The sequence below is a fragment of the Glycine soja genome, chromosome 15 (genome assembly GCF_004193775.1).
Source record: "Glycine soja cultivar W05 chromosome 15, ASM419377v2, whole genome shotgun sequence".
NCBI lineage: Eukaryota > Viridiplantae > Streptophyta > Magnoliopsida > Fabales > Fabaceae > Glycine > Glycine soja.
The window spans coordinates 16689121-16707686 of NC_041016.1; the positions used below are offsets into that span (position 1 = coordinate 16689121).

Here is an 18566-nt window from a genome sequence, read left to right on the forward strand (position 1 = left end):
TGGCTTGCCAAATATGGTGCCATGTATGGAGACTCTTACTTCACTTGGAATGTTTGCCCAGTTCAGTTAACTCCACTTATGTTGACTGATAAAATGGGTATAGTTCACCTTAGGCCTTAATTTTCTAGCTTGTCTTTCTTTTTCAGATGTATAAAAAATAAGTAGAAGAATGAATATAAAATAAATAGGATATAAATAAACTAATTTTATCTTTATATATTGAATAAAAGAAGATAGAAGAAATGATATGTAGGATAAATTTGAAATAGTTAGATGTGTCAAAGTGAGTTTGAACTTGTTCCAACTTGAATCACATAATCTAAACAAGTTGGAAAAATGGTAGCTTACCTTTTAGTGGGATGATTTGGCCCAACTTAATTAACCAATAGGTTGAAGTGAGTTAATTCGATAGAGTTAGGTCAACATATGTTAAACCATTTTTATTTTTCTAAAATTTTAAATTTACTTTTTTCCTTTTATTTTGGTTTTAAGTATACCTCATAATTTAATTTTTCTATTTTTTTTGTGTTTGTTGTAATGAATTAGTATGTTATTTGGCTTGTTGTATTTTTTTTCAATATTTTCTTGTATTTTCTATATTTTTTTAATTTGGTAAGTCAGCTCGTGAGTGATGACATAGCTAAAGGAGAAATCTCATACTCGATTTTATAATCTTAGTTTTAGTTTTGATGAGTGCATCCTTTATGAGGTCACTAGATGCAATTCTTTGTGTTGTTATATGTTTGTGTGTGTGCTTGAGTGTGATTATTTGAAAATAGGTGGAGTGCCTTTTACTTGATGAATTCAAAAGCAAATTTTGAGTAATCCATATTTTGAAAATTAAAACATAATTTAAAAAGGATAAAAAGTGTTTTTGAAAAACTTAAAAAATTATGAAATTGCCTCAAAGAACAATATAGTTGATTAAATGAACAATATAATCAATTATTTAGCATGCCTTGTTTCTAAGTTTTGATATAGTCACACACTTAATTGATTATCCCTAATAATATTTGATTATCTTGATCTTATTTTGGAATCTAGGTGATTCTAAGATCAAAATAATTGAGTATTCCAATGAAATTATCAATTATTGTAACGAACATGAATAGAAGGATCAAAATAATGACTCTTTTCAATATTGGTTACTATTGTTTCATGAGAGAATCTAGAGCTATGAAATTTGATTTCTAAGCGAAGATTAGTTGATTTTACTTCAACACAATTTTAGTGGATCTCTCAAGAAATATTTGAAGATTAATTTATGAGAAGAGACTAAGTGTGTTATACTTTTGTTACTCATCACATTAGGTGATATCAATCCTTTTATCTTGTTTTTAGCATTATTTTGTGTCTTTGAGTAGGTTTCTCAAAGGATCTTGTGGTGGGTTTCTACAAGAGTGGGTTAAGGTTTCTTGTGAGTATCAAGAACCTTTTGCATTTGTATGTTGCATTTTCATGTGAAGCTTGTTTGTAAAAACTAGATTATTTTTAGCGGAATCTCAATCTCAAGTTGATTGAGAAACTAGATGTAGATGATTATTGTGATTGAACCAATATAAAATATGTGTTTTCTCTCTATGTCTATCTCTTTATACCCTTTCTTGATTAAAATTGTGGATGCATTAAATGATATCGTGAGTATCTTGTTCATATTAGCATTCTAAAACCCATAAACTCATGATAAGCTAATAGAGCGACCCAGGTTCACTAACTTTGCCACCTCTTTACATGTCCTCTCTACAAGTCTTACAAAAAAATTGTCTTCTTTCTTCGTTTTCATTAGGATTAACTATCAGGATATTCAAGGTGATATATTGAACAATACTTCTAATTTTAGGAGGCCTAAAATGTCAAAGTCCATTATATTTTGGCTAAATGTCACTTTTGATCCATTATGTTTTAGTGTTATTTCATTTTGGTACAATAAGTTTTAAAAGTTTTATTTTGGTCTTTTATGTTTTTGAAAGTTTTATTTTGATCTTTTATGTTTTCAAAAATCGCATTTCGGTTAAGTTTTACAAGTTTGATTTTGGTCATTTATGTTTTCGAAAGTTTCCATTTTAGTATTTTCTTCTTATTTTCATTAGCAAATGTAAGTGTGTCGTTAACTTTAAATTTTGAAATAATTAATTTAAAATGATGGTGGTTAAATATTTTCACCATTTTTTAAAAATGCATTCAACCAACTACTTCCCTAACCTCCATCATTTTCTTCCTGCAAATTCCATAACCCCAACAACATAAACACTACAACATCGTCCACTCAAATTTGCAACATTTGCAGCATTACAACCATCATCAACAAACAATTCAGATTCACAACCTCCATCCACCAAATAACATCATTACTACATCCCACAACCACACTGCGACCCAACACTAACATAGATCGGAAATGTTGAGTCCCGACGGTGATAAGAAGCTTTCATATCTAATGTCACAATGGTGATTTTGGGTCTTCAATTTTTAGTCGTCACTATTTTACATTAATTATTTTAAATTTTAAAATAGAACACTAATGTTTGCTAACAAGAATTAGAAGAAATGACTAAAATAAAACTTTCGAAAACATAAAGAACAAAAATAAAATTTTTTAAACTTAATATACCAAAATAAAACTTGAAAACATAAAGAATTAAAATGAAACTTTTAAAACTTAATATACCAAAATAAAATAATACTAAACATAATGGACTAAAAAAATATTTAACTTTATATTTTTTATAAAAAAAAAAGACATCATTTCTTTGTCAGTTCAATATACAACTAATGAAATAAAACTATACATATACGTAAAACAACTATTTTACACCGGAAGTTATAGGGATTCTACATTGATTATAGATTCTATCGATGTAAAAATTTAGATTTTGAAATGATGAAGTAGGAAAATATCACTTTTTACATCGCTTAAAATTTGAATCGAAGTAGAATGACCATAAAACTGCTCTAGAATCAGCTCATCAACACACCATGATATCATCCTTGTAAGCAGGAAAAAACAAAAAGAAATAGGAAATTCCTATTTCATTAAGTGGGATCTTAAAATGGACTAAACACAACCTTACCCGACTCAATTACATGCCTAAATTGAATATATGTGCTATATTTAGTTTAATTTAGATTAATAAATATCATCATATGTTATATTTAATTTGGAGTAATTTTTTTATATGTACTAGTTTTATGGAACTCACAAAATTTATCTACATGACGTAAGTGTATCCCAATAAACCTTAATAATAAAATGGAAACAACAGGTGGATATTGAATATGCATCATATCATCATCAATATTTATAGATTGTAATATAGAATACTGCTAAATATTAAGACACAGCGGGGTCCGAGCGTGAGCGTGACTGTCAAATCTTACATATTCTCTCTCTCTTTCTCTTTCTCTTTCTCTCTCTCTTAAGTTCTGAAAGAAGAATTCATAGGACTAGTCTTTCACTCCAGAGATTCCATTCAATCGCTGTTCTTAATCACTCTTTCATCTTTCAGTCTCACACCCAAAAGAAAAAAAATGTTTTAGTTTCATAAGGTATGAATTTTATGATATGTGTGTGTAATGAATAATAATGTTGTCATTAGAGCATTACTCTTAATAAAGTAGTTAATAATTTTGTTTGGTTGAATTTATAGTATATTGCTAAAAATGTGAATTTTGCCCTCTCGTCCTTGTTTATTATTCTTAATCTCGTTTTTGGGTCGCGCATTGATTTTATCGGCTCCATGCTTTTCATGTTTATCTGCTGTTTCCTTCTTATAAGGTTATCTTTTTTCTTCTTTGAATAAAATATTCTAAGAAGATCTATCTCCACAATTTAATGGGTTGGAGATGCGTTAGAAGTTGGAATCATCAAACTCAATTTTTTGTCCTTCTACCCAAATTTCTGTTGCTAGATATTAAGGCTGCTGCAGATTTTCCAAGTACGGCGAGAACATTTTACTTTTTTCAATTTTAATTCTTTTTCGTTATATTAGTCTTGATTTTTCCATAATTGGAGATTATTAAACTTGGTTTTGATTTTATTAAATGAATGTGTATGTTCAGCGAATTTGGTCAATTATCTTTAGCATCTTGGGCGGTTACTTCTTTTATTTTTTGTTTTAAGGTAATTTTGTTTAGAAAAAAAGGTTAATGATGTTGTCCATGTAGGAGTAGTACCTTCATAGCCTCATATACAATCTACTCTACATCATTGACTGATTTTAATTTTAATTTTTTGGGTCTTTGAGCTTTAGGTAGCTGTTTCCTGAGTACAATAATAAAAAAGTTCCCTTTAATGGAAATGGGATCTGCTTTTTCCCAACTCAAAAAAAAAGAGCAAAAGCTTATTATTAGTACCTATAATGATGATAATAATAGTAATAATATGTTTATAGTCTGATTCCTCTGGAAAAAAGGAACTCATGGAGGTCATGATTTCTCCTACACTACTGCTTGTTGTCTCATCTTCCCAAATGCCTTAAACAATTCCAAAACTGGTCATGTTTTGTCTCTTTATCTCTGTTGTGGTTTTTTATGGGAAAATATTAATTGTTAGTATTGTTAGTTTTTTTGTTAGGGAGAGAATTTGAACCCACGACCTAGCCCTCCTTCTCAGCTCTCTTCATCATTAGACCAACCTTATATCTCCTTCTCTTGTTTGTGCTTAATGCAGGCCATTGCAGATAGCGGATATGATTATATTATTATTATGGATAAATATAGTTAAAAATGACTATAGTGTGTTATTTTTATATATACTTTCTCAATTCTCACCCTTTGTTCATGATGCAGGGTTGGTTCTGACTTGAATTAGGATCTGATTCAAAGAGAGGAATGGAGGGTGGCTCATTCAATGGTGCTCAGATTGATGCCAAGATCATGCAGACATTTAAGAAGAACTTTGTTCAAGTGCAGGACATTTTTGATCAGAACAGGCTACTCATCAATGAGATAAACCAGAACCACGAGTCTAAGGTCCCTGATAACCTCACCAGGAATGTGGGGCTAATTAGGGAGCTCAATAACAACATCAGAAGAGTGTATGACCTATATGCCGATCTTTCGAGTTCCTTTACCAAGTCTATGGAAGTTACTTCAGAGGGAGATTCAAGTGGTGGTGCTGTGAAATCATCAGATGGGAAAGCCGGCCACAAGAGACACAGGCCTGTGTAGAGGAGAGTTTGGTTAGTTTCCTTGTGATTCTTTTGCTTGGTGGAGAAGTTCAATTTGTGTTGAAAAGTTTAACACAATGATTAGAAGATTGTGTAGTAGTTGAAGAAGCTCTATTTGTATTTGTAGCACATCACTTACTCCTTATATTTCAAATAAAACAATATGATATATTGATTTTCCTCCACAGTTCCTCTCATTGTAACCTTGTAATTTGGGATCTAATAGAAATATAGCATGGTTGTGCAACCAATTCAATCATGCTGCTGTTGTTCAAAGTAGAAATAAGAAAGTCTTTTGTTTTTTTTAGTTAATGTTTTTTTTTCTTTTTGATTCTGTCATGGAATGTAATCTACAGATGTGCAAGATTGTATGAGGCGTGGCTTTTAAGTTTTATTAATAAACTTTTTCTCAATGTCAAATGGAGCAAGAGGGTCTTCATAAATCTTTTGTTCTTCATTCCTTTAGATGGGAACTTGTCACTATACCTTTATTCCCTTTACAAGTTCAACCCAAAATGTTGTTCCTAGTTCTCACTTTAGCTAATAGCTGAAATTGAGAAGGGTATGCAGATACTGTTCTAATAACAAGAGCTTCTTCTTTCTGAAAAATACTGTTCCTGATTTTATTATTCCTGTATGTCCTTGTGGGTGTAAGAATTGAGAAGAGTACAAACACGAATACATGTGCACGAAGATGCCCTGAAACAGTGGAAAGAAAGCAGCTTTAGTCTATCTTTTTGGTTACCAATCACACACTACCACCACAGGAACAGAATCTCAGATAAGAAACGATGTGCCTTTGACATAATGAATGGTATTGGATGGGAACTTAAAGTATTATATATGGAAAATGATGTATACACATCCATTTGGTAGTCAATACTCATAAAAATAGAAATAAAAGTATAGATATGATAGATAATATAATATGATAAAAGAAGAAATATTCTTAGAAAAATGATAAATATTAAAGAAGTGTTTGTTTGTTGAGGTGTAAAAAAAATATTATTCAAACAAAGCACTACAGTTTGTGGAATCAGATAAGTGTAAAGAATAATGATCACATCCCTTGGATATACCCAAGTGGTAATATGGAAAATAGAATAGAAATAAAAGAAAGAAAATATCACGTGTGACTGTTGATATGATAAGAAAGAAAAATGAAAGAAAAAATGGGTGTGTAATAAATGTATAAAAATGGAATGTAAAAAGCCAGAGTTGATATGAAAATACAAATAGTGGCCCCAACAACAAGACAATGGACCCAAAGGTTCTCTTTGGGGATGGAACTGAACTTTTCCCTTCTTATCCCTTCCTTCCTTCCGAGGTTCTTACTCTTTTACTGTACAGTTCTCTTCCTTTTCAACAGCCCATCTTTTATATTGAACAATTGTATTTATACTTATTTTTTTACACATAAAAGAGATAAGAAGAGAGGAGAGAACTGAGAAATATCTGATAAGATACATGACATAAAAATTGTGAATAGTTAAATAGTATTTTTCCTTTTTATTCTTTCTTTTATATAAGATGTTTAGGTGATTTAGGTTCTATAAGACTTATTAGAGTCAAGACACCTTAAGGCCTAAAGAGAGTTTACATATACTTACTGATTAATACTTTCATTTTTACCAATTAAACTAAACCTTGTAGTTGATAATTCTCTGGCTTGGTATTTCTCTCTCTCCCTGATTGAGCAGATGTCTTTGTTGGTGGACCCAGTGAGTGGCAGCCTAATTTTCTGATCTCATTAAAAGAGGCCCACATGAGTGATTGCTGAAAATGGCCTGTTTCTGGTTTAGATTTTGCACATTGAAGGATAGTACCTTTTCCTTATCTACAAAATTGATCCCTCTGTCCGTACTCTATGTTCACAATCAATTTACTCAGGATCAAGCTATAATTGTTAGACCATCATGTGTCCATGCCCTCTTGGCCTTACATTTGAGAAATCGAATATTAAGTATCCCATATCTTGTCATACATACATACAAATGATGAAATATAATTGTAAGGCTTTCATAGCAATAATCATTATGATTTCAAGAGTCACTTAATTTCTTTCAAAGGTTCAGGGAAGGTGTGGAATTCCTATCTCCACATATTGATTCATTATTAAGGACTGATGACTTTTTGCACTATTACGTGTACCAAATTTACTCGTTTCTTGAACAAACGCGGGAGAATGATTATATGATAGTAACACATCTTGAGTGACTTTAACACTATATATTAATGATTAACCTATGTCTTTAACATAGAAAATGAAAAGAAAAATGAGGGAAGGGAGGGGGAGGTTTTGGGAAGTGGGTCAAAAATGCATATGCATGCTACGTTTGAGGTTGTCATCAAGGGCTATAGAAAATCAGATATAAAAAAATGGGTTTGGTCCCTACCCAAGCCAAGACAAATTAAACATTGTCTAGTACATAACATGTGCAGTGGGAATCTACTTTTCCCTTTCTTTCCCTTTGTTCCTTGCATTCGCAGCAAATAGGTTGGAAAGGAGGCCATCTCTAGTTTACCCTTTAAAAGCTATTTGATAATAATAATAATAATAATAATAATAATAATAATAATAATAATAATAATAATAATAATAATAATGCAACTTATTGATATGTACATCATTGGTTGGAAGGCCATCCTTAGTTTACCCTTTAAAAGCTATGTGATAATAATAATAATAATAATAATAATAATAATAATAATAATAATAATAATAATAATAATAATGCTAACTTATTGATATGTACATCATTGGACCCGGTTACAGTAAATTAATTCGACTATAATAATCCCATGCCCCATGCCGCAAATGTTTGATTATTGACTAAATGACACTCATAATAATTTGATAGTTTTAGTAAGTTTGTTATCCTGTTCCTTATTTATTTTCTTTCTTTAAAAAAAAACTAAGTTCCATTTTGTTGACGTTTCGAAAAGACACGGACTTATTATTGAAATGACATACTTTAAGAATATTAATAAACTTTACGACGTTGACCTCGATTGGTGACCCTCAAACGTCCCCAAATTACGTTTTAGGGATTTATATTGGATGGGTCTTGTACAAAGATCATGCTTCAACACTCTTTGAAGGAAGAAAGTCACTAGGAAAAAAAAGAGAAGAGGATAAGAAATTGAATATATATATATATATATATATATATATATATTACTGGTTATTGGTGAAGTTTTAAGTGATTTACCTATTTACTCAAATACAAGGGCAAAAATAGGATTTCATATAAAACAACTTGGGTAGACTTAAAACAAGCGCAGAAGCTTATCATAAAATTTCTAGGATAAAATAACTTTGTTTTATGATTTTTGAAGTTTTAAAGTTTAAGGAGATTAGAAAAAAGAATTACGATTATTCTTCTGATTAAATTATTTTGTTTAAAATACTTAATAACAAGTATAAATTAGGAAAAAAGTGCGAATAGATTTGAGATAGCACAAAAGTCTTAAGTAAAATTAATTTAATTCTTACGTAATCTTTACAATTTATGTTGTCCATTTAAAATGGAAAACGAAAACATTAGAGAATGAAACTCTGTATTGTAAGGCGGCATGGTAGGACTCATGCCTTTAAAATGGTTGCTTGTAAAATCTGTCATAATAATTGTTGAAATTGCTTCTAGGATCTTATGTCTTTTTGTAGAGGTTACCCGTGAGATCTCTACCAAGACATTTATGATAGAGTTGATCCAGACATCTTATGAGTTCTAGGAGGAATAATAAATAAGGATTTTTTTAATCATTATATTTGTGTGAAATATTTATTAATTTTGTTGAATACTAATTTTAGTCAAAAAATTTGACTGATCACTTTTAGTGAAGTTTTTTCTTTCAATTGTACTGTTTTTTCCCCCCACAATACTCGAACTCAAGACTTAGATTAAGGGAACTAAGTCTAATTTTACTTATATATAAATATTTGAAAATGTAAGCATATTTACATAAAAAAAAATAGACACATAATTTCAATAAAAATGTTATCTTTGATTACATTAAGAAAATAATATTGTTTTAACAAATTTCAACAAGTAAAAAGTTGCATCACAAATTGCGTCACCCAAAAATTACATGCACAAAAATATTTATATATAGGGTCTCATCCAAAAGAAAAAAGATAGGCAAAATTGTATTTTTGGTCCCTCAATTTATCTTCAATTTTGGATTTGGTCCCCCAGTAATTTAATTCACAAATTTGGTTCCCCTATTTTGTAAAATCATGCAATGTTGGTCTCCCTGACCACAATTGGACGTTGACCGTTAACAAGTGATGTTGACTGTCACGTGTCACATTCTTATCGGATGATGACTGTCACATGTCATATTCTGATTGGTCAATGAAAATAACAATTCATTTCATCTTTCATGGAGTTGACATTCAATCAGAATATGACACGTAGCAGTCATAATCCAATAAGAACGTGACACGTGACAGTCAACATCACTTGTTAACGGTCAACAACCAATTGTGGCTTGAGGGACCAACATTGCACGATTTTACAAAATAGGGGGACCAAATTTGTGAATTAAATTATTGGGGGACCAAATCCGAAACTAAAGATAAATTGGGGGACCAAATTTACAATTTTGCCAAATATAGAATTTTTGGATTGGTTGGTAATACTTCTATCATAATTGTTAATGTTGCTTAGTGAAACCTCATGTCTTTTCTATAGAGGTTACTTGGTAGGATCTCTATCATGACATTTATAAGAGTTGCTTAGTATCAATCTTGTCATGATAATGATTGAGGTTGCTTTGTAGGATTTCTCTTGTGTTATTGGATTCACATGAACAATTTTCAGTATTTACTTGGAAATAAAAGTATGGTTGCGTAGCTAAGAACATGTACAATGTTTTGCATGTTCATCTATATGATGATATCCATTGAAGGTCAGACGCCTTGCATGCGATGCATGATTGTTGTAAATCCTGCATCGGTTTAATATGTCAATTAATTACTTTATACGCACAATTATATATCTATATAATAAATTTATCCTTGAATGTTGTTTGTATGTGTATGATTGTGACATTATTATGTTCACGGGAGCATATGTTGAGACAAGATCACAATAGGACCTTTCGCTTTGAGTTTGTGAAGCCTACCATTGGTCAAGGTGGGGCATGGAGAGTAGACTAGAACTCATAGAAGGTGAAATACACCAAAGAGCTTACAATAACTTATTTATCCCTTTAATGCCAATCAATTTAACAATGGAGTTTTGGCTACCAATCGACAAGATGGGACAAAAATTACACACCACGAGAATCCTTAATTTTTTCTTCACCATGAAGTTGTCATTAGGGAGGACCAAACCTTAGAAGGACCCTGATAGGGTCTTTGATTCCATTGAGGATGACCCTTTTAAGACATTGGGTTTGTAGATTTAAGATATGTAGGATGGCATATAAGAGAGTATTTGTGTGTGTCATTTTTTGTACACTTTTATTTTTATTATTATTGATGTTCAAATCTTTATTGGGTTTGTAATAGCCTAAGAGGCATCATGTACTCTATTTATTTGTTCTATGAATAATCCATATTATCAAATAACTTGCATTGAATCATCATTGAGGGTTTGATTTTAGCAAGTAGGGGTATCAGAAATGAAAGAAATGAAAGATAGATGAAAATCAGTTTTAGGATTCATTCATCAAAGTATTACAAAGTTGGTTTATTTATACAAAGACAGAAAATAACTAACTTGAGTAACCAACGAACTTACTCAAATAACTTCTAGTAACCAACTAACTACTCAAATAACTTCTTGTAACTAACTGCAACTACTTAATTGTGATACCCCCCTCAAGTTGGCAAATAGATATTGATCATTCCCAACTTAGCAATGAATTTACCAAAAACCAGGCTTGGAAATGCTTTTGTAAAAACATCTACAACTTGGTGTTGACTCTTGACATGGACAATCTTGACTACTTTGGACTGAACATATTCTAGGATGAAATGATGATCAATGTCAATGTGCTTGGATTGTTCGTGATGAGCAGGGTTTGAAGCAAGACTTATAGCAAATTTATTATCACAAAATAGCATCATAGAGGGCACATCAACTTCAAAGTAAAGAAGTAACTTGCTTAACCAAACAATTTCACTAGTAACAGAAGACAAGGCACGATAGTCAGCTTCAATGGATGATTTTGAAATAGTGGATTGTTTCTTAGAACGCCAAGAAAAAAAGGTTGTTTCCCAAAAAGACACAAAAGCCAGAAGTGGATCTTCTGGTATCAACACAGCTGGCCCAATCAGCATCAGCAAAGGCAATGAGGTTGAGAGAGTTCTGAGCAGGGAAAAACAAACTTTGTCCAGGAGCAGATTTGATATACTACAGAAGATGATGAACAACATGTAGGTGAGGAACTCTAGGGGCTTTCATATACTGACTTAAGCGATTCACAGCAAATGTGATATCAGGTCGTGAAATGGTCAAATAAAGCAATCTACTAATTAGTCTTTTGTACATTGATGGATCAAGGAGTAAGTCTCCATCATGAAGATTGAGTTTCAGATTGGGATCCATTGGTATATTGGAAGGTTTGCAGGACAAGAAACTTGTATCTTCCAAAAGAGAGAGAGTATACTTTCACTGGGATAGTAAGATACTTCTGCTGGATTTGGCTATTTCTAAGCCAAGAAAATATTTCAAAGGGCCAAGGATCTTCAATTGAAACAAAGACTATAATTTGGTCTGGACAGCTTGTACAGAGGCAAGATTGGGTCATGACAAGATGATGTCATTTACATATTCTAGTAAAATGACTAAGGAATTTCCTGAGCCTAGGAATTTTTTCCTTATACTCGGATATTTCCGGAGAATGTTTATAATGGTCTGCTCATGAAACTTCAGGTACCTTGACTATCGATAAATGATGTTCCCCAAGAGCAAAGCCATCTAAGCCAAGATCGTCAGTTCCTTTCACTACCAGCCGCCACTCAACAACATCGGAATCAGGGAAGGCGGATTCCATAGTTGCCTCACAGCCTGCCTATTCGAGAACATCTTCTCGTGGGTGAAAAGGGAGTAATCATGCTTGGATTGATGGAATCCATGACTAAGAAGAGTAGTGGATAACTTACAGAACCATTGTCTAGAGGCTTGTTTTAGGCCATATATTGATTTGTTCAATTTGCATACCAATGAAAGATTAGTTGACTTGTATCCCTTGGGAAGTTCCATATAAACTTCTTCAAAAAAATCTCCATTCAAAAAGGCATTGTTAACATCCAATTAGAGGAGGCACCAGTTTCTAGCAGCAGCAACATAAAGCAGAACTCTCACAGTGGTAAGTTTGGCTACTGGAGAGAATGTATTAGAGAAATCGATCCCAGCTTGTTGAGTATAACCTTTGGCAACCAATCGAGCTTTGTATCTATCCACATAGCCATCCATTTTGTATTTAATTTTATACACCCATAGACATCCTATATAGTGCTTATCAGGTGGTAATGGAATAAGTGTCCAAGTGGAATTTGCTTCAAGAGCTTGGATTTCCTCATGCATAGCTCGACGCCATTCAGGATAAGAAATAGCTTAATGATAGAACTGAGGTTCATAGACTGCTGAGATGTGATTAATGAAATTTCTCTAAGGGGGGCTATGAGGCAACAGGGAACAATGATGCTGGATGGGATATGCAGCCTGAGATTGTGATATTACCATAATCAGACAAGTATAAGGGATGCTTAGAGTGGTGTGTACTCCTTCTCAAGGTGACAGAGGGAAAAGTGTGAAGATGATCTAAGGCAGGGTTGAGGGTGAATCAGTTGGGTCATGGTTAAAGTTGTTAGGTGGCTGTGGTGATTGGCTACGAGTCTGGTCAGGGTTAGGTAAGGTATTAGTGATGGGAATGGGGATAACCAAATCAAGTAAATGATCAGGAATGACTTAAGGCTGTGAAATGGTTTGAAAAAGGAAAAATGGATTCATGAAAGACAACATGTCTGGACACAAAAAATTTCTTAGTGTCTAGGCTATACAATTTGTATCCTTTATAACCTTGGGGATAGCCAACAAAAATTACAGGCGTTGCTCGAGTAGAAAACTTGTTCCTTGATGATGGAAGAGTGGAAGCAAATGCTAAATAGCCAAAACTTCTTAAGGCATGATAGTCAAGTTCCTTTTTGAACAGAATATTGTAGGGTAAGTAGTGTTGCAGTAATGGTGAAGGGGTTCTGTTGATGAGAAAAGCTGCAGTGGTAACACAATCACCCTAGAATGAGATAGGAACTTTAGACTGAAAAAACAAAGCTCTGGCTACATTGAGCAGATGTTGATGCTTCCTTTCCACTACTGAATTCTGTTCTGGCCTTTCAACACAGGAAAATTGATGAAGAGTGCCCATGGAAGCCAAAAACTGAGTGAGGGCAAGTTCCTTAGCATTATCAGACCTGAGGCATTTGATAGATACACCAAACTGAGTCTGAACCATGGTGAAAAATTGTTGCACATAAATCGAAGCTTCAAATTTGTGCTTAAGCAAAAATAGCCAAGTGAATCTTGAGCAGTCATCAACCAATGTAAGGAAAAATCTCTTTCCCTCATAGGTAGGGTGAGCATAGGGACCCCATATATCACAGTGAATTAAGTCAAATGGTAATTCAGATAAATGGTTAGAGTTAGGAAAAGATAATCTTCTAAATTTAGCAAGAGGACAAACAGAACAATTAGAAGAAGAGAAATTGGGAGAAAGGTGCAGACCAATTTTATTATTCAAATGTTTGAAAACTTTGTCTGAGATATGACCAAATCTAGAATGCCAAATATGAGCATTTTTACAAGGAATGGAATTTGTATGTGAATTGATAACAAAAAAAGTAAATTTGCAATCAAGAGTGTCCTTGAGGTCTAAGACATAAAGGCCTTGGATGAGATCCCCTCTACCAATCCTCTTGCAAGCTTACTTCTCCTAAATATCAAATTCATTTTGAGAAAAAGAAATAGACAAATTAGGATTGGTTAGAAGAGCACTAACTGAAATTAAATTGAATTTGAATTTAGGAATGTAGGCAACATTATGCAAGATTAAGGTATTGGTTAAGCAAACCGAACCAATGGCAAGGATAGGTATAACATCATTGTTAGGCAGAGTGACAGTTTTATCATAAACAAGTTGGTAAGATCGAAAATGATGAAGGGAACAAGAAATATGAATGCTGGCACCAGAATCTAAAAGCCAACAATCATGAAAAAAATTAGAAGTGGATGTAGAAAGGATCATACCACTGGCAGAAGAAACACCTTGAGGGATGATAGCATTGGTAACATGACTTTCTAAAAGATTCATCAATTGGCTATATTGCTGGGCAGTAAGCTGAAACTGGGAACCCAAGTCACCAGAGGAAGGTTGGGAGTGAGACATATCAACAGATACTTGTTGAGCAACCTTGTGTGGTGGTTCAGAAGAAGAACAATGTTTCTTTGCTTCTGAGGAAAAACCAGTCCTCATATAATTTGGAGGATAACCATGCAACTTAAAGCAACGATCCTGAGTATGACCCAACATACCCCAATGAGCACACAAGGGGCGATTCTTGGAAGATCCTTTGAAGCGATTGTCAGGATGATTGCGTGCAGCAGAAGAAGTCTTCAAGGCAAAAGCATGTGAAACTTCACTAGCAGAGGTGGAAGCACCAACTTCCTTTTGTTTTTCTTCTTGAACAACTAAGGCAAAAACCTTAATTGCTGAGGGAAAGGGATCCATGGATAAAATTTGACCTCTGATAGTAGAGAAAGATTCGTTCAACCCCATCAAGAACTGCATAGCATACTCCATTTGTTCAAAATCACACCAAGGTTTAATTCCTCCACAGGTGCAGCTATGTGAGGGCTTCAGTTCTGATAATGACTCCCACAAAGAATGAAGCTTGGAGTAGAAAGAGGAAACAAACATGGAACCTTGTTGCAGAGTGATCAAGTCATGCTGAAGTTGAAAAATTAAAGGACAATTTCGTTGCTCGAAACGTTATTGAAGATCATCCCAGATTGCTTTGGCAGAAGAACAATGTTAGATACTTACTTACATTTCTTTGGATAAAGAATTAAGGAGCCAGGAAGAAACGATACTATTGTTGCGATGCCACAAAGCATGAGTTGAGTGACCCAAAGCAGGTTCAGGAATTGAACCATCGACAAACCCATATTTGTTCTTCCCATGAAGAGCCATGCACATTACTTTCTTCCAAGAATTATAGTTTTCACTGGTAAGAGGATGAGAAACTAAGGCAATGCCAGGATTGTCAGAAGAATGAAGAATGAAGGGGTTAGAATCATCAAAGGCAACCATGGCCATGAGAAAAAAAATAAATAGCTTCAATAGGAAGCAAGAGGCACGAAAGCAAAAACTTCTGATACCATATCAGAAATGAAAGATAGATGAAAAGAAGTTTGAGGATTCATTCATCAAAGTATTATAAAGTTGATTTATTTATACAAAGATAAAAAATAACTAACTTGAGTAACCAAATAACTTACTCAAATAACTTCTAGTAACTAACTAACTGCCATAACCAATTAACTACTCAAATAACTTCTAGTAACCAACTAACTGCCATAATCAACTAACTACTCAAATAACTTCTTGTAACTAACTGCAACTGCTTAATCGTGATAAGGGGTGAGGGACATTTTTTATGGTAAAAAATTTCCATATATAATGAATATATAATTTATATTTTGTGGTCGTAAATTGCCACAAACCACATTACTGTTAACACCACCTAACAAAGTTAGTTTTAAAGGTTTATTGTGAAAAATTTTCAAAATAAAGGACCAAAAGTTGACATTTTTTTAAAGCAAAGACTAAATTAGTGCAAACATACTAATATTTAGAAGGACCAAAAAGATGTTTAACCTAATAATTAAAATAAAAGTTTTTTGGAGAGAAGTCCTAAAAAGAAAAGGAAAAAAAAGAATGCAAACAAAAAAAACCTAATATGAACTAATTAAAAATTACCTTTGATAAAATAGAATCAATATATTGATCCTCAACAACAACAATGAGGCTGAAAACTTGATGGGACCTTAACTAGTGTATTGAAATGATATATGTAACATCCCAAAAATTTGACTATAGGAATTGAGAAATATTACTATTAGAAATAATAGTAATAATAAACTGGAAAAAGAAGCAATTAAATTATTAGAATTATAGTAGATTAGAATTAGAGAAAGTCAACAAGGTCAACTATAGAATACTAGGGTCAATGGGAAGGGGTTGTCTTTGTCAACTCATTAATGACAAATTGGTAAATATGACCAAAACTTATTAAAAAGAGAGTTTAATTAATAAAGAGACTTACTTAGAGTTAGACTTATCAGTTTATAGTGACTAAAGACTAGGATTAATTGTCATGAAGCTTTGAAAGGGGACTTAAGATTCAGTTAGGACACCTAACCTAATTGGGTCATAATCCAAGTGAGATTAAGAACCACTATGGGGGATTTTCTTCTCTCTCATGCTTGTCTTGTGTTGATGGTGTTGGAATCCATGTTGGGAGTCATGGATATTTATTTTAGTCTTTGGAAAATTGTTTTGCTAAGTGGTTCAATGTCATAAATGATGCACACAAGTTGTTTAATAGTTTTCTGCAATGACATGTCTCACGAAATTGTATACTGGGAATTATTGGAACTTTGTGTGATGAAAATAAAATTATATTATGAAAGTAGAAATATGGGGCTTATAATTTGATGTATGAAACGTAAATTTTGAGTAATAAAGGAAATTAATATAAATTGTGCAAAATGACCTTTGTGTTGAATGTCTAGTTGTGACCTTTGTTGGCATTTTGATAAACTGGAAATGATTTGAAGATAATTTGTGAATGTAGTGAACATATATGGAAAGTAGACATGTTAATATTTAAAATTTGGGGTCACTTTCATTTTAATTCACTGTGATGATTAAGGATCTACTTAAGTTAGCAGGAAGAATGTGTAAGGGACTTTGTTATTATTCTGCTAGAACATCTATAAGTAAAATGATTATTTCTTTTTGTGTGGTGATCCTATGAGTATGTGTTAATCCAATTTCAAAAATAGATACATAAAAATTTATATATTGACAAGTTTCATAAAATTCCACTGATAAATGAATGAGTTATTAATTTTATAAAAAGGTGTTACTATGTTGTGACTAAACAAGATATGTGTTACTATTTGGTTTATTCCTAATTATGTGGATTCTTACTTGTGCATTGTGATACTACTCCATGAACTAGACTCATAATGCTTATTGAATATTGTTAAATGACATTGAAATTATGAGGAGAACTTGGTATGAAATTTCATTAGGAGAATTGATAAATTATGAAGAGATAGTGAATAAAGATTTATTAATGAAGTAATTGCTTTTATGCCTTATGACTTGGAGTGAAGCTATGAATTGATGTATGAATCCTATGGTCTTATAATTGTGGAGACATGATATGATATATGTTCTATTGATGGTATCGAGACAAACCTTATAATTCTATTATTGTGGTGATTTGGTATGTTATATGTTTCGTTGATGGTGTTGAGGCTAATTCTATAATTATATTAGTGGTAACATGATGTGTTATATGTTTTGTTGATGATATGGAGGCTATTTCTATAATTGTATGATTATTATGCATGAATATTATTATTTTAATATGTTAGTGTATGAACTTTATGAGGTTAATTATGTTGACATGGACTTTATGATTCTAATATTGTTATGCATGAACTCTATGTTCTAGAATTTGAGTACAATGAACTCCATTAATTTAATCTCATTGTCTTATGATGTATTCTATGATATTTGATTGTGATGAGACTAATGACCTCTATAAGACTATTGTTTTAGACATTCACATAAATTTTGTTGGTTTTTCATATTGTGTTCATTAAATAATGAAACTAGAGGGTTGTGGTCCAACCCCAACATGCCAATTAAAAGATGAGTCTGATTGAGGAGAGATCATGTTATAGGAGGATAGTAGTGTTATATGGAACAATTGGAGACATAACAACTTTGCTTGAACTTCAAGTAAGATTATGAGGATGATCTTACAATGCCATAAACTGTGGACATTGCGAATAGAAGTAGATCCCAAACTTGAGACAAGCAAAACAATTACAAAAGACCTAGAGTGGAAGCAATTTTGAATATGTGCAAATGTGAATGTGCAGTGGTGATAGAAGAAGATTCTATAGCTTATTGATAGTAATATTATGAGGATGAGGAAATTGGAAAGGAGTGAATAACCTCATAAAACTATAATGACCTATTGATGTGATAGTTGTATATGGTAGGAAACACGAGGATATTGATTACTTCATGTTGTTATTTGATCAATGAATGTATCCTTGATGTGAAATTGTGTGTGATGAGACA

The 18566-nt window shown here is 32.5% G+C and overlaps 2 protein-coding genes across 4 annotated transcripts; one reads left to right on the top strand and one right to left on the bottom strand.

Annotated features, from left to right (window-relative positions):
- Nucleotides 1-3276: 3276 nt before the first annotated feature.
- On the top strand, nucleotides 3277-5588 carry LOC114386784 (protein ELF4-LIKE 3-like). 3 transcript variants are annotated; one of them, XM_028346827.1, is made up of 2 exons: nucleotides 3277-3546; nucleotides 4789-5588. In XM_028346827.1, exon 2 carries the CDS (start codon nucleotides 4831-4833, stop codon nucleotides 5167-5169), a length of 339 nt encoding a protein of 112 aa, XP_028202628.1. In that variant the 5' UTR covers nucleotides 3277-3546; nucleotides 4789-4830; the 3' UTR covers nucleotides 5170-5588. The 3 variants fall into 3 exon arrangements, with proteins under 3 accessions (XP_028202628.1, XP_028202629.1, XP_028202630.1); XM_028346828.1 differs by lacking the exon at nucleotides 3277-3546 and adding an exon at nucleotides 3750-3935; XM_028346829.1 differs by lacking the exon at nucleotides 3277-3546 and adding an exon at nucleotides 4013-4493.
- A 7205-nt stretch (nucleotides 5589-12793) lies between these two features.
- On the bottom strand, nucleotides 12794-15491 carry LOC114385894. Its single transcript, XM_028345935.1, has 6 exons — nucleotides 15267-15491; nucleotides 14447-15128; nucleotides 14253-14374; nucleotides 13500-13628; nucleotides 13230-13418; nucleotides 12794-12847 (listed from the first exon to the last, which is right to left on the bottom strand). Exons 1-6 carry the CDS (start codon nucleotides 15489-15491, stop codon nucleotides 12794-12796), a joined length of 1401 nt encoding a protein of 466 aa, XP_028201736.1.
- Nucleotides 15492-18566: the final 3075 nt, after the last annotated feature.

Excerpts from the sequence above, each read along its gene's own strand:
- LOC114386784 (XM_028346827.1), top strand. The coding sequence starts at position 4,831 with ATGGAGGGTGGCTCATTCAATGGTGCTCAGATTGATGCCAAGATCATG.
- LOC114385894 (XM_028345935.1), bottom strand. The coding sequence starts at position 15,491 with ATGGTTGCCTTTGATGATTCTAACCCCTTCATTCTTCATTCTTCTGAC. Across the intron at positions 14,375-14,446 it reads CAATGCTATCATCCCTCAAG|ATTCTGGTGCCAGCATTCAT; the intron begins GTGTTTCTTCTG and ends GTTGGCTTTTAG. Across the intron at positions 12,848-13,229 it reads TTTCTACTCGAGCAACGCCT|GCTGCATATCCCATCCAGCA; the intron begins GTAATTTTTGTT and ends TCACAATCTCAG.